This window comes from Eulemur rufifrons, chromosome 6 (assembly GCF_041146395.1).
Source record: "Eulemur rufifrons isolate Redbay chromosome 6, OSU_ERuf_1, whole genome shotgun sequence".
NCBI lineage: Eukaryota > Metazoa > Chordata > Mammalia > Primates > Lemuridae > Eulemur > Eulemur rufifrons.
In genome coordinates, this window is record NC_090988.1 from 89,161,893 (window position 1) to 89,177,965 (window position 16,073).

At 51.8% G+C, this 16,073-nt stretch overlaps 1 protein-coding gene across 7 annotated transcripts in view; it reads right to left on the bottom strand.

Annotated features, from left to right (window-relative positions):
- Positions 1-462: 462 nt before the first annotated feature.
- AMBRA1 (autophagy and beclin 1 regulator 1) overlaps positions 463-16,073 on the bottom strand; it is a 144,735-nt gene continuing 129,124 nt past the window's right edge. For 6 of the 7 annotated variants that reach the window (XM_069471295.1, XM_069471293.1, XM_069471292.1 and 3 more), the window contains 3 exons: positions 10,229-10,321; positions 8,598-8,791; positions 463-1,991 (listed from right to left, as the gene is read on the bottom strand). In XM_069471295.1, coding sequence (XP_069327396.1) covers positions 1,495-1,991; positions 8,598-8,791; positions 10,229-10,321 — 784 coding nt within the window. In that variant the 3' untranslated portion in view covers positions 463-1,494. The remainder of the gene's footprint in view (positions 1,992-8,597; positions 8,792-10,228; positions 10,322-16,073) is intronic. The other variant, XM_069471294.1, reaches the window with a different exon arrangement.

Sequence of the window (16,073 nt, forward strand, 5' to 3'; positions counted from 1 at the left end):
GTGCAGACAAGACCAAGCTCCCTGTACCTGGCCACCCAGACACCTGCTGTGGGCGGTTTCCCAGGACTGGAGGGGACTCAGTCCCATCTTCACTCCAGGCCCGTAGTCCCAGGTGGGAAGCACGTAGGTTGAGTGACCTTCCACCACGCATACACACCCACCTGCCACTGGAAGGTGGCCCCGATCTGCAGCAGGCCTCTGGGAAGCGGGAGGTGTGGGGCACAGAGGAGTGGAACGAAGCAGGGGTGACAGCCCTCACCCAACCAGCGCTGGCCGCGGGTCAGACAGGGCTCCCCAGCTAGGACAGCAGCACCAGAGATAGTGCCTGGGAGCACCTGGGCCCAGCTCAGGTCAATGCCCCCCACATCCCAATCACCACCCCTCCTCCATCCTCCATGGAAACAAACAGAGGAGCCTGGCGAGGGGCATGTCATCATTTTAATGATGTAGATCTTTGGTGTTTCCCTCATCAGCAGTAGACTATCCCCTCTCCTCCCACCACAATGTTTCTATGATGAGTTACAAACAGAAAGGAAATCACATTTTCATACTAAAAACAAAATGATCAGAGCCTTGATTTCTCCACTAGAAACTACACATACAGTTCAAGATTCCACATGCAACACCTTAAATCACAGACCAAGACCTCACACTCTGACCTGGAGTCCCATCCCCTCCCCAGCCTTGGGCTAGCTTTGGCCTAGGCTCAGGTAATACTGACACCCAAAGGTGCTGCTGAGGGCCTTGGAGGGGAGGGAGGAGCTTGGTGGACAAGCCCTGGGGGCGGGCCAGCCTACAACCCCCACTCCTGAGTGAGGACCTGCCCACCGTCCCTTGACCCCATCCTGTATCAGGCAAGCAGGCTGCACCCTTCACCTCATAGTTGTTCTCCATCAGTAAATGCAAGAAGTCCCTATCCTCAGGAATCTGGGAGCCTGGCCTGACCCTGGCTGTGGTTTCTGTGGGGTAAGATGATAAAGAGAGGCTGAAGCTCTGGAAGGCTCAGAGTTGGAGATGGTTTCTGGGGGCCAGACCGCTCCTCCTGATTTTGGGCTCCAGGTGTCTCTGCCCACCCAACAGGTGGACAGAGAAAAGCTGCCCCATTGGCCTCTGTGCCGGATGGCTTGCCCAGATCTGGAAGACTCTTCACTCTTCTGGGGCTATCTGTGCAGGGCTGAGTCCCTTGAGCCCATGTTCCTAGGAGAAAGGGGGGTTCGTGGCAGAGATACCCACTTGCTTCTCCATTCACATTAAGCCCAGCAGTGTGGCTCTCCTGGGCTCCAGATCCTGGAAGGTTCTAGTCCCCTGAGGCAAGCCTTGCCCATTCGACTGCCTCATACCCACTGACTCTGACTCCTCTCGACCCCCACCCTCTTACTCCTCCTGTTCCCTGATGCAGCCAGCAGCTCTTCCGCGTGTTCAGTCCCCAGTCAGCTGTGAGGTCCGGTTTCTGCTCAGCGGTTCGAGGGGAGGCACCAGTGCACACATTCGTCTCTACCTGTTCCGTGGCTCCCCACTGGGGCCTGCAGCTTCCCCCCTGCTGCCGCCACCGCCATCAGCAAGGTGGTTGTTATTGGTCAGGTCGCAGTGCAGGGCTGGTCCCTCAGTGCTAGGAATGGGGACAGGAATCGGGGAAGGGGAGGAAGAGGGCAGGGTTGGCTGGGGTGGCTCCCGCCCAGGGGTGCCAGGCTGGCCCCAGGAGGCTGTCCGTGGGCTTAGGCCTCGCTCAGCCAGCTGCCCAGGTTCCGGGAGCAGTCCCCGAGAAGTGGAGGGCTGGGGCGAGGAGGTGCGGGTGGCACCTGGCTCGGTGCCCGTCTGGGAGCTGCGGTGAATGCGGTGGCTGACGATGATGTTGTTGCCGAAGCCCCCCATGGAGGCCATGGTGGTGCTCTGCTCCCGCTGCACCACGGCCGTCATGCCCCCCTCCGCCATCAGCCTCTGGATCCTGCTGAGGGCGTCTTCCCCACCGGCACCGTACTCTGAGCCCTCACCTGGAAGGTACAAAGCAGAAGAGAGGGAGTTAGTTGCCGGCCTGGGCCTCCGAGTCAGGCAGGCAGCCACGAGGAAAAGCAGGAATAAGAGGAAACCCAACTCTGTCATTGTGAAAACCAGTCAGTCTTGAAAGCTACACAAAACTCCCAAGATAATCGTAAGTCAAAGTGTTACTGGTGGGGAAACTGAGGCCTAGGATGGTGTTTGGTGGCTAAAAGGCTATTCAGAAGGCAAGCGGGCGGCTTTAATTAACCCTTTCGGCACCAGTGGCAGGCTAGTCTGAAAGAAGGCTGAGAAGATGGGTCCAGACAGATTGCTCCGCCTGTCCTCTCCCTGTCTCGGGCAGCTCAGTAGACCTAAGGCTGGGGTGGCGTCTGCTGCCCAGTCTTCGGGAAGAGAGAGGGCACCCTATGGGTGTGGCCCAGAGGCAAACAGTCTGCTCTGCTTCATTTCAACGCTGTCTTCCCTCACTGTTGTGCTGTTTGTGTTATTTCCTACAAGCCCAGGAGGAAGCTTGAGTTTTTAACTGTTCCCTAGAAGAACTGTTTCCTTCTCACTTCTCTTTTTACCCACCAGTCCTCACAAGTTATTGTACTTGCAGCTCTGGGGAGGGAGAGAGGGCTCTGGGCACTCCCTTGTGTGGGAACAGACAAGACAGGCTCAAATCTCAGCTCCGCCACTCACTAGCCGGCTTCCCTTGAACAAGTCCCTTAATACCCACCTTGCACAGTGCTGGGCAGAGGAAACGAGACAATGCACACCCCAGGCCCTCGGTCAGCGGGGCTGCTGTGACTAACTTGGGTTCTGCAGCAGCGGAGCTCTGTCCTGAGGGACTGCCCTCCCGCCTGGCGCTCAGCGCTCTGCGGGGGGAGAACCAGGCCAATCTGGTGGGCAACTGTGAGCACGCCTCCCGGGCTGCCAGCGCTGGCCCCACTGAACTACTGATTTGTTTCCTTTGACTACTTGCTGGCCAGTTTGGGATTTTACAGTTTTGGGGTTATGATGTTGAGTTTTGTTTCTTTTGGGGGTACTTGTTGCCACCAGCTATTTTTACAAGACTTTCTTTGCTTCCCCAACCTCCCGCAGTCCCTTCTCTCTGCTTGCCTCCTCAGAGCTTGCTTTCCAGACCAGTGTCACAGTTTAGCAGTGTCTAAGGCCTCACTGGCTCTCTCTCCCTTCTCGTTAGTGCTTGGCAGCCTCCTGCTACTAGTTCCTTCTCCAGGTCTTCAACAGTTCTCCTCAGCACTAAGCAGTGGAGGCACTACCTGGGCTTTAGCTTATGCACAGCCTTCTTTCCTTGAGGTCCCCTGGTAAACTGCCCCATACCCCTCAAGGCAGCTGCCCTTACCCACCTCTTCCTAGGAAGCTTGGCTCCAGCTTCTAGGGCAGAAGGAAAGAAAACCCGAAGGGCTTTCAGAGTCCTGGGCCAACCCTGCCTTCTCTCAGGGGAAAGGCCTTCTAACAGTGGGACAGAGGCTGTGAAGAAAGGTCAACCTAGGCCCTGGGTGCCAGCACAGCTTCTACCCCGAGAGCCAAACGGCTGCCTGGGGAGGCCCCACGGGGCCCTCCCTGTGCTCACTGCAGCCTCCACTCTTTCTAAGAACGCCGTGCACTGGAGACCTCCCAGCCTGCTCTGGGGCATGCGGTGGGCTGGCCAGAGGCCTGCTGGCACTGGAGCTCACTGTGCTGGGCTCTGTGCCTGGTGAACTATCAGCTCTTTTCAAGTAGATGGTTTCTAGGGGCAGGACAGGCTGCCTTGGGGCCCTCAGGGAGCTGTGGCAGCCAAGCCCCCAGAGAGCCCCGAGGGGCCTTCCCGGGCCTGGAGGAGGCCTGACCACTGGTGCTCAGGTCAGAGCCCTCGTGTCCTCTCCCACAGCTTGCGTTGGCCCTGGCCACTCCTCATGACGATTGTGGCTGTGTGGCCTCACTGCTCTTCTTGCTTCCTGTCTCCTCCCTTTCCGCGCAGTCTCCACGCTGCGCTATTACCATTCTGAGGAAGCTCTGACTAACTGAGCTCTGGCTAAGTCTATACCTGTTCAAAACCCCGCAGCTCTGAGACCCTCAAAGTCGTCAACAACTCCTTTGCTTAACATCTGAAGGCCCTCTGGCCAGGCCCTCACCACTTTCCTGACCCTGCTACCCTGCCCCCCCTTCATGCACCAATAGTCCTTCCTAACGCAGACTCGGCCCTGCTCCCTGCTTGCACATACAGACACGCTGCACACGCTCTCTGCTGTGCTCGTGCCCCATCTCCTCACGTCGTCCCACATCTACTGAGTTTCGAGAGCCAGTGCAAATGCTGTCTTTTTCACCCAGTCTTCCCTGGGCCCCAGCTGGAAGGCTGCTCCTTCCCTGAGGCCTCCTGGTGCTCCACCTCTGATGGCTGCAACGTCTCTCTTCTGGGCTGCAAGCTCCTGAAGGTCTTGGACTTAGCTTTATGCCTCTGAGTCCAGCATCTAACACGTGTTCTTGCACTCGGCGTGTATTTGTCAAATATACGTATGGAGGAATAAAAGGGCTCCCAGGCTGCTTATAGGGGCTCCAGACTTAAGGAGACTTTGAAAACTGGTCACATGTTATCCTTTACTACAGGAGAAGTATTCATATGTCTAGTTCCTTCCTGGACGTGCTCTTTGAGGGAAGAGACATGATGGCTTCATCTCTGAATGTAATTCCCTCTGCAATACCTTTGAATTCATGGTGCCTAATATAATACCAGACAGAAAGTAAGTGCTCAAAAAAGAATGAATGGAAGATTTAAAAATGTACACACAAATGGTTTCCCCAGGGCTGGGTGTGGATACTTTCAGCCTACAGAGTTATGAGCTGTGCCTTCCTCCTGGGAACTCTAAGCCAAGGCTAAGAGCTACTGAAGGCAGCTGGCACATTCTTCCAGGGGAAAAACACTGGGGCCTGAAGGCAATGGCTGCCGTGTGCCCCATGATCCAGGAACAGGGGTGGCTATAGGAGCTACTTCTGTTGTCTCCTTCCCTGTAGCAAAAGCATTTCTTTTTGTCTTTGAAAAAGGGGAAATTGATTTAGTGTTGACATGAGATCTTTTCCTTGGCAAGTTCTTGTTTTTTTTTTTTTTTTTTTTTTTTGAGACAGAGTCTGGCTCTGTTGCCCGGGCTAGAGTGCCATGGCGTCAGCACTAGCTCACAGCAACCTCAAACTCATGGGCTTAAGCAATCCTCCTGCCTCAGCCTCCCAAGTAGCTGGGACTACAGGCATGCGCCACCATACCCGGCTAATTTTTTCTATGTATATTTTTAGTTGGCCAGATAATTTCTTTCTATTTTTCAGCAGAGACGGGGGTCTTGCTCTTGCTCAGGCCGGTTCCTTGGCAAGTTCTAAGGTACAATCAGGATACAGACACCAGGGTAGGATCAGCAACTTCCCACTATGCCCTGCAACCACACTGAATTCTGGGGGCTTCACTGCCCAGAAAAGCAGAAAAGGAACGACAGTTAGGAGTCAAAGGAGGAACTGCTCTTCCTGACCCTCCCCGTTCACATCTGCTTTTTCCTGGACCAGGGCCCAGGCTGCTGCAGCTGGTCTAACCACCATCTTCACCAGACAAGGCAGAGCCATGGTGCTCTCCAAACAGTGCAGCACAGCCAAGCTCAGAGGCAGGGCCTTGCCTCAGCTCAATCCATCCGTTCCACACACTTCCTGAATGCCTGCTGTGAGCCAGGCCAGCATGCACTGGTGCTGGGAGCAAATAGGCAGCCCAGGGAAGGCTTCCCTCCCTTCCTGAGCTACCCTCTTGGCCAGCAGGGCAGGAAAGCTTGCTGCGGGTCTTAAGTTCGGGAGGAGATCAAACTCTTTTGTTAAAGCTGGATGTGCAAACAAGCTGACACCTGCAAATTCCCCCTGTGAAGGGCTCTTCCTGAAAGTCCTGGAAAGAGCTGAATGGATTTTCTAAAATTTTTATAGAGCAAGAAAATGAGAAGTAGCCTGGGAACCCTTTGGTGCTAACTGATGGGCTGGGGCAGGTCACAGAACAGTGATTACTACGAGTAGGGTGGTCTCCAACATTTAATAAATCTGGGACGCTGTAGTGGGCATGTGTGCGGGGGGATCCCTCTTCTAGCCAAGCCCAGAAGAGGAGTTAACCTCCTTGATCAGGGTTTTGTTATCCATGTTCTTGCAGATCTGGCTACCGGCTGGGTCAATACAGAGAAGAGGCTGTGCCTGCCTCTGAATAGGGCAGTTTGGGCCCAAAGAGAACCCTGATCCCTGGTCTCCTCCGTGAGGACTCCGAGAGCAGAGTAGTGGGGTGAGCACTTCAGAACAAGGCCCCTGGCCATAGGAGGGACAGGGCTAGGCAGTGACACCCATCCATACCCCTCTGACCCACACCTCCCCTCCCCTGACTGCTTTCTGAGAGGGGTGTGACGAATGGAAGGGCTGAGGACCAGAGCCCTAGGCAAAGTTCGCAGGGCCACAAGCAGAAGCAGCGAACTGTCCAACCCTCTCTGTCCGCTGCTCCTGACTAGTGCCTAGGCTCACAAGAGCTTACCCTCCACCACCTGCTCTACTTTCCAGGAGGGAGGTCCTAGCTGTTTGAAACTGGGAAAGAAAGCTCCCTCCCCTCTACTCACCCTCTGCCCTCACCCCCCAAACAGGAAGGAAAGAACTTATAATTGACTGGAGGCCAGAAATGGGCCAGATGCTAACCGAGAAAACAGCAGAGAATCCTTTGGGGGGTGAAACAGCAGAGGACACACTCCTCAAGTTGGCAGCCCCTGCACTTCACCTTCAGGATACAGGCCTCGATCCCAGTCCAGCCCCAGTAATCTGCCCTCCCCACTCTTCTAGCCTGTTTTCAACATGCACTGGATGTCCGTGAACACAAACCTCCTAGTGGCTCTCTCTGCGTAGTGAGATGATTTTGAACTTGGTGCCCTTGGTGCCCTTCCTGCTATCTCCTCTCCAGGAAGGCCTCCCCGTCACCCCATTTTGCCTAACTTCTCCTCATCCTTGAAGACTCAGCTCAAGGCCACCTCCTCCAGAAGTCTCCCCTGAGCCCTGCAGACTGGGCACGGGCCCCCTCCTTTGTGGCCCCAAGGTCCTCACCACACTAAAGCAATTACCAGCTTAGGTGTCTGTCTCCCTCTCTAGGCTGTGAGCTCCTTGGGGAACATCGGAGGCTTATTTGTCTTCACAGCCCAAGTGGCTGACACTTGGTAGACGCTCAGTAAATGGCCACGAAATCAAATCAGAGAGGCTGCCTAGGACTACAGAATACCTCTCCAAATCCCTCAGGGGCGGCCCTCATGCTTCTGGGTTAATCGGGGGCCCTCAGGGGCTGCCCATCTATGGGGAGAGAGGGTTGGCAAGCTGGCTCCACTGGAGAAGCCAGTGGTGTCTCCCTGTTGCCTGGCTCTCAGGCTTCCTGGAACAGGCCTAGTAGACTCCAGGGCGGCTCAGAGTCCACAGAAACCTGTAAAAACAGGCCTGGAGATGGTGGAAGGAGCCTTCAGCTACCTCTTGCTCAAGGCTCAGAGATGCAACTGGCTGCTCTGCCCAGCACTGCCAGCTGCTCGTGTCCCCACCAAAGGGGCTTCTATCCAAAACAGAGCCAGGGGCCTCAGATGTAGGAGGCTGGCTGGGCTGCGGACCAAAAAGGGACTTGACTTTGAGAAATTTCAGTTTATGGCAGTGAGAGGGGCCGTGCCCTGTGGGGGACTGCAGTGTGGAAAGCTGTTTCTGGGGGTAACACGGGCAAATGTGTGACTCTTTGCCTGATGTGTACCATGGCTTCTCCTCCCCCTGTCTCTTTTGAGCAATGGCTCAATACAGACCTAGAAAATGTGTGTCTGTTTGGAGCTGCCTTGTTCAGTGCTAGGCCCAGCAAGGGGGCTGGGGGTAGGGGGTGAGGAGAGTGATGGAGTGAGAACAGCCTGTTTAACACAGCTGCTGACGGACTCCGAAGTGGCTTGAGCTCTACCGCTGGGAAGTGCTAATTGGTTCTTAAAACTGTGAGGCTGGCACCGAGAGCCAGGGCTGAGGCCGGCTGAGCCACACCTGAAATAGGTGAGAGGAAGGGGTTGATGGTGTGCCAGGCTGCAGCCAAAATGACAAGGAACCCTTGGTGCAACAGAAGCATGGGAGGGTCTCACCTGTGCCAGTCCCAGACCTGCCATGCGGGCAGAGGGAAGACAACCTGTGGGTTGGCCCTAGAAGCCTGAGGCCTGGTGTGCACTTCTCTCGAATGAGAGCTTGCAGCAGCGACTCTCTCTTGTAGCCCTTTCAATCCAGGCTACTTTCTGTGTTCTCTCTTTGGAAAAACAGCCTGGGTCTTCCAAGTTTTAGAGGAGAGGGAGGTTGGGGTACTTAGTGGGAGCTGAGCAAGGCTGCAAGAGCAGCTCAGCTTACAGGAAAGTGATCCAGCTCAGGGAAATGACGTTCCTGCCTGAGAAGGCTCTTAATGTCACCGGGTGGGCACTGCACAGACACAAGAGGGGGTACTCACCCTGACTGAGAAGTGGCACTCACGCAGCACCATCTGTCCATGCAGAGGGGCCGTGAGCCTTAGGCTACCTCTCCCAGGGAGGGCCCAACCCTGGTCACACCTCCCTCTGGCACTGCATGGCTCTCACCTTCACCAGGACCCGAGGCTGCCGTCCCTGGCTCCTGCAGCTCCCTTTCGGTCTGTGTTTCGGCATTCTGCAGCTGCAGGGCCAGAGTCTGGGTGCCCTGAGATGTCACTGAGGTGGTGGGGTTCCGGGGCTGCAACCCAATTGCATTCATCAGACCCATATCTCTGTCTGTTCTCCATGTGGCTCTGCTGGTTCTAGGGAGAGAAAAGCAGGCTGAAGTCAGGCAGGGCTTGGGACAACACCCCTCACAGAGCTCTGTGGGCTCCATGTCAATCCTCAGGGGCACAGCGTGGCTAAGAGGAGAAGCCCGTGCTCCCGCAGCTGTCTCCTGATGGTGGTTAACTCGTCTGTGTCCATTCTCCTCCAAGATCAGTCCATGCCCTGGGACAAAGAAAGGAGGCCACGGAACCATCCAATCTGGCAACCCTGCTGTTTTCAGTCATTCCCTTAAACAACAGGCCCTTTGCAGGGGTAAGAGTGGAGATGGCTGATCTGAAAAGACTCTCATTTACATTCAAGATGCCTGATCTATGGGACAAAGGGTGAGTAGTGGAGTGAGTTCTTGCCTTCCTTCTAACTGTATGATGTCAAGATTCCAGTTTAAATCTTGGAATTTCCAAGTGGACTGAGATCTCTACTTTGGAGGGAAAGGACCGGAACTGCTAGGAGGCTGTTCTGGGATCCTCCTTTCAGGGCCTTCTGAAAACAGACTCTTGCAGGTAAGGAGCACAAGCTGCCCTAAAAGGCCAGCACCTCCCTCTCCTTGGGCATTTCCCAGACTTGACCCTTGGGGTGGCTGGAGCTGGCAGCAGAGGCAGCCCAGGACTTATTCAATATCAGGCACTCACATTTCCAGCTGCTCTGGGACTATTCCTCCAGCTGTGCCCAGCAAATCCTAGGGGAAGTGGCGACTGCCTTGGGTTTATCATCAACCTAGCACACATCTCAGTCTTCATTAGTGAATTCAGTGATAACAGGATCAGTACCAGATTTCTGCTCTCCACCTGGCCGCTGGAGAGGCTTTGTCCCTGGGCTGCAGCAACGGAGCAGCTTGGGCCCTGAGACCCTGGTCATCTGAGAGAGATCCAGCCACAGATTCTTCCTGGGCCACAAAGCAGACTTCATGGGGCAGCATCTTTCTCTAGTGCCCTGTCTTCTCTCCTCACCCCAAGTGTGCCCAGACACCATGGCCAGAATGGGAGGGGATCAGAGGGTGTCCCAAAGCAAGACCCTGAGAGCAGAGGTTTTCTTCTCGCTCTTAGCCATTGAACACTTTTCTCAAATGAAACCATATGCAAAAGCTCAGTACGTGAAAGAGATCAAAGATGAGCTGCTCTGGTTGAGAAGGGACCCAGCGTCCTGGAGCACAGTCTGAGGTTGCTGCTTGAGTGCCCATGAAAAGCAGGAAAAGGGGTGACTGTGTGACCTATAGTCCCAGCAGCTCGGGAGGATCACTTGAGCCCAGAAGTTTGAGGTTACAGTGAGCTATGATTGTGCCTGTGAATCAACAGCCACTGCACTCCAGCCTGGGCAACACAGCAAGACCCCATCTCAGAAAAATAAATTAATAAATAAAAGCAGGAGGAAGGGACAGGGCCCAGCCAGCTGCTCCTCGTCTACTTCCCACATACCCAGGCCGTTCGCTGCTCCTGCTGTTGGAATGGACAGTGAAGATAGTCTCGTTCAGCTGGTCCCAGTAGTACTCGATACCAGAGTTTAAGGCCCTAAAAATCAGTTGGGAAGGATGGAGAAGAGAAGGTGAAAGGCATTAGAGAGGGAATGATAAGCGCTCCTTACAATTCCTGGGCTTTGTGGACTGTGGCTTGGCAGCCCATCCTTGCTCTCTCCCGGGGCTGGGCTGAGACCCAAATCTGTCTTTAGGGGGTCATGAAGATTCTAGGTATTAGGCTTTGCTGGAGGGAATACTTGCTTCTTTGAAGGGAACGAGCCACAGCTAAGCAAAAGTGCTCTTCCTTTCATTTCTCTGTACTACACCCCTCCTGGCTCCTTTTAGAGGGCCGCTGGCCTATGGATTTGGGGTGATCTCCTGCAGACCACCCTTTAAAAAGTAGTACAGCTATCCCTCGGCATCACAGGGATTTTAGTTCTAAGATCTCCCATGGATACCAAAATCTACAGATGCTCAAGTCTCTCATATAAAATGGCATACTACTGGCATATAACCTATGCACATCCTCCTGCATATTTAAAAACCTCTCTAGATTACTTATAATACCTAATACAATGTAAATGCTATGTAAATAGTTGTTACACTATATTTGTATTTTTTTACTATAGTTTAATATTTGTATTATTTTTTGTTTTTGCTTTTTTTTGAGACAGGGTCTTATTCTGTTGCCTGGGCTAGAGTGCAATGGTGTCATCATAGCTCACTGCAACCTCAAACTCCTGTGCTCTAGCCTCAGACTCCCAGGTAACTGGGACTACAGGTGCTCGCTACCACACCCAGCTACCCAGCTAATTTTCTTTTTCTTTCTTTTTTTTTTTTTTTTTTTTTTTGTAGAGATGGGGTCTCGCTATGTTGCTCAGGCTGGTCTCAAACTCCTGGCCTCAAGCAATTCCTCACATCTTGGCCTCCCAAAGTGCTAGAATTATAGGCATGAGCCACCGCACCCCAGTCTGTACTGCTATTTTTTATTGTTTCCACCCCTCCAAATATTTTCAATTTGTGGTTGGCTGAATCCATGGATAGAGTTGTGGATACCAAGGGCCAAGTGTATCTCCTTTCTCTTCTAACCACTCAGCTGTTTGCGGGGGGAGGGTCTGGGAATTGTCTGAGAATAGCACAGGAAGTAGAGGGCAAAGGCCAGAGAAAACTACCTTATATTAGGGAAGAAGCAAATGGCCAGAAATCAACAGCAGAGGCCTCCAAAAACAAAGTCATCACTGCATTTTTTGGTGAGCAAATCCTGGCTGCATGAGGCACTATGTGAAGCCAGCTGCCAGGAAGCCTCTGATTACCAACTTGTCAAGATTTATTGACAGGTTGCAATACCATCTAGGTCCCTGCCAATTTCTTCCTCTGTAATTCTTGTTAGCCTGAGCTGGTTAGTGACAACAAACTGTTCACACCAAACCTACAACAAATCATGTACTGCTTGACCTGCAACTTTCCTTCCTATCTCAGAAAAGGGGCCACCAGAAGGCCCGGCTGTCTGAGCTGGGACTGTCAGCATGATGCTGGTGGCCAAAGGATCCCTTCAAACACTTTCTACCTGGGCAGCATGCACCGTCAGCTCGGAGCCTTCCCTTGGGTATTTCAAACAGAACAGGGGCTGTAGTTACGGTCTCAACGTGCTATTCCACTCTCCCACCCTACCCCAATCCTTTCTGCTCCCCACAAACAGGTCTAGTTCTAAGCCCTGATTTGTTCTACTTTCTGTGGTCAGAGAGCCTGACTACAATGAGCTCATGGATTTGGTTTAAATTCTGGGAACCGCAGCAAGGAATAGAGTTGAGGATACCCTCTCTGACTATTGCAGCTCTTAGCCTTCAATACCCAATGCCACCGATTCCTGTCTGTAAGCTAAAGAATGATCCCAACCATTCCCTTCCTTCTTGGGTCTTGTGAGGGTAAGTGAGTCACTGTTTGCTCTAGTTTCTCCCTGGGAGCTAGACAAACACACAAAGGGAAGAAGAAGAGAGGGAGGGCCAATCAGGGTTGGCCTTTTCAAAGGGACTTGCACTTAACATCTGGAAGCTGTGCTTCTGGGCTGGGCTGGGCTCAACAAATTCCTCACTCCTGGGGCCTTCCTGGGCTCCCTGAGGGCAGCCTGCCGCCCTCAGTGGTCACAAAGCTCTTTCCACAGAACTTCTGGCTCCAAACTTCCCAACTTCTAGGGAATGCTCCTTTTGAGAACATTCTTCTTCCATCTCTAAGTTACACGGCTGCAGAGGACTGGAACACACAGCTGTCTCTCTGGAAAGGACTGTTTCCAAGAAGACTGGTGTTTACTCACTATCTCTGCAACGTGGGAAAAAGCAGGCACCTGGCTCTTGTAGCCTCACCTGAAAGATGTAGTCTCTGTGGCAATTCTGGCTCCCCTTCTGACTCAGAGGCATGCCTTCCCCCTCCTTGGGCAGCGATGCCTGCTTATAACTGCCATACTCAGGGGTGGCGCCCTCTGAAGGGACAGAACTGTGGCCCTGTCAGGAGCCCCACAGGCTCAGCCTACTTCTCTTCTGCCATGAATCCCTGAGTTCTGTCTTCTGAGCCGACTCTGAGAAGCAGTGGTCTTCCCAGCACGCCCCCCGGTCCCCCACACATGCAGGGCTGATCTGTGAAGCGGGAAGTGAGTAAGCACCCCTCACATCAATCTGGCACTGCACACCCACCATGGGTATGGGGGTGCTGGCTGAGGCACGGCACAGCTAGCGGAGAGTGCAGGTGTGGGGGGGAGAGCACGGGAGCAAGGAGCACCTCACTGCAAGGAGGGGTGGGGTGACTGGGCTGCTGGCCCCGTGTGGCTTTGCATAGGGGCTGAGGGCCAGTTGTTTGTCTTCTCACCTGTCCTAAGATTTTCTTCTCCTGGAGAGATGCAGCATTTTCTAAGGCCTTTGTCTACTGTCAAGTGGGGTTTTAGTATCACCAAGAGATGCCCAAGGAGCTTGTTTCCTCCGTCTTTGTGCCTGGAGAGACTGCTGAGGCTTAGACAACGGAGGAGAACTCAAGAGCAGGACGGAGAGAGCACAAAATGAGGTGCAGCTACCTGTGCTTGGGACGAAGGCACATAACCACCTGTTTTGGAGGGAGGGCTCTAATCTTGGCCCAGCTGGTTGGCCGGATCCTGTGTGCTTGAGAATGGGTGTGCCGGGGAGCTGTGTCACCCAGGGAGAGGCAGCCAGCCTCAGGCAGCAGCCCATGAAAAACACAGCCAACCTGCGCTCCTACTTCCTGTTGGTTCTCCCCATTCTAGGCAGAGAGCAATCATAGACGTTCAAAAGACATAAACTTGTTCACTTATGCTCTCTCATTTTCCACTGCATCCATCACCTGACCTGCTTAAATACCTAAACATAATCTAGAACTGCATACTTTACCTGAGGTCTTAAAGAGTCACAAAATTATGTGTGCTTTCCTGTAGTATAATTTTATGTGGAAGTGAGTACATTGCTTTCATCAGACTTCTAAAGAGGTTTTTGAGGAAATTAAGGTTAAGAACCAGCCATAGGAAAGAAATCTAGATTTGAAAGTTAGAAAGTCTAGTTCTGTCACTGGTTTGCTGGGAGGCCTTGAGTGAGTCTTAACTTCTGCACCTGTAAATCGTCCATAGTTTTCCTTGCCTTAAAGCTGTACAGATACGAAGGTGACTCAGAATTGGAGAAGCTTTGAAGAACTTAGGACAAAGTTATGTCCACATCAAATTTATATGGTACCCTTAAATTTCCAGTGCTGAGGCTTGAGGTATTTGCCAGCCTACCCCAGAAGAAACAGCAACACCAAAAAAAGATCGGCTAAATTAGTTTGCTCTCAGTCAGTACAACTTGGTCTGTGAGGGGACACTGATGTGTCTAATGCTAGTGCCATCTTAGGGAAGAGGCTTGAGTTTCTGGAGGGTAAGAGAGTTGCCCAAGCAGCCCAAGATGGCTTAGGCCTACAGAGACTCTGGGATGCTGAAGATGCCATATGGGGGAAAAGAGAAAACAGAGGCCAAGCCAGCTTCATTTTTGGCTGAGGTGACTGTGACTCACACCAAGTATGTAGGTTGGGGTTTCAGACATAAAATCCTTTGTGGGGCCACAACAAACTGGGTGTAGAGATTCTGCCTCTGTAAGAGCAGATCACTTTTGCAAGGGAGGAGCCTGGGAGTTTGGTTGAGACAAAGGTTAGCGTGGAGGCCACAGGTAACACTGCTGAGGAAGGAAGTCTCAGAGAAACAGGAAGAGAAAGACCTGTAACTATAGTGTTGCTTAGAATAAAAGTATGGTCCAGAATTCTGTGCCAGTTTGGGGAAAGATGCCTGCTATAGGTTATTAAGTATGAAATGTGCGATTTCCTTAAGTACTAAGTTTGATAGTTGATATCTCCGACATGTCACTTTGACACTTCTTGTTTTATTTTTATTGTGAAGGTAAATCCCCAATCTTTTAAATGCATGTTTTGGCTTATGATTATCTTTCAAATATTTTTTTAGAGCAATTTTTGTGAAACCACGGATACGTCAAAAATTTGTGTTATTTTCCAATATGAATTCCATTGTGGAACCAGTGCAGCACAAACAGCTTGAAACATCAGTGAAGCGTTTGGGAAGGATGTGGCAAATGAACGCACAGTATGTTGATGGTTTGAGAAGTTCCATTCTGGTGATTTTAACCTTGAAAATGAGCCACGTGGACGACCTGAGACCAAGGTGGATAATGATGAGCTGAAAACTGTGGTGGAAGTGAATCCATCTCAACCTATGCGTGAATTAGCAGCAAGGTTTGACATTACTATTCCAACAATATTGGACCACATGAAACAAATCAGCAAGGTAAAGAAGCTGTATTGATGGGTTCTGCATGAATTAAATGAGCGTCAGATGAGATTGTCTCGAAGATTGCCTTTCTTTGCTGTCATGACGCAAAGGCAAACCATTTCTATACTGTATTGTTACCTTTGATGAAAAATGGATTCTTTTTGACAACTGCAAGCATTCGGCACAATGGCTGGATAAAGATGAAGTGCTGAAACACAGTCCAAAACTGAGTATTCATCAAAACAAGCTAGTGGTGTCTGTTTGGTGGTCCAGCACTAGTATTATCCACTACAGCTTCATGAAAGCTGGTCAGTCGATTACAGCAGTGTCTACTGCAACCAGTTGGAGGAAATGATGAGGATGTTTGTGATTAAGTAGTCGAGACTGGTCAATAGAGACAGGCCAATCCTCTTGGAAGACAACGCTTGACCACAAATCACACAAACAACACTGCTCAAACTACAGAGGCTGGACTTGGAAACCCTCTGTCATCCAGTGTATTTACCAGACCTTGCACCCACTGACTACCACTTCTTCCAGGCTTTGGACCACTTCTTGCAAGGAGAAATATTCAATTCTCAACAAGCCATGGAAAACACCTCTCATGATTTCATCGCCATTCTCTCCAGGCTTCTTCACTGCTGGCATAAACAAGCTACCAGTAAGATAGCAAAACTGTGTCGATAGTTTAGGTGAATACTTTGGTTAATTGTACTGCTTTTTGTTTGAGATATAATAAATGACACTTTTGATTTGAAATCAGACACTTCATATTTAATGACCTAATAGATTCCTCTTGTGAATTCCTAAGAGGAAAAGACAAGACAATTAGCCTCATGTGCTTAAACGAAAAGAAATATTTCAGGACAGATCCTGGGACTATGGACACACAGGGGAAAGGCAGAAACCCAGTGCCTGGGCTAACAGTGGAAGAGTAGTCAAAGAAGCAAGCTGTGTTCTGAAAGGCACAAGGAGATGGTAAAAGACGTTCTCTGGA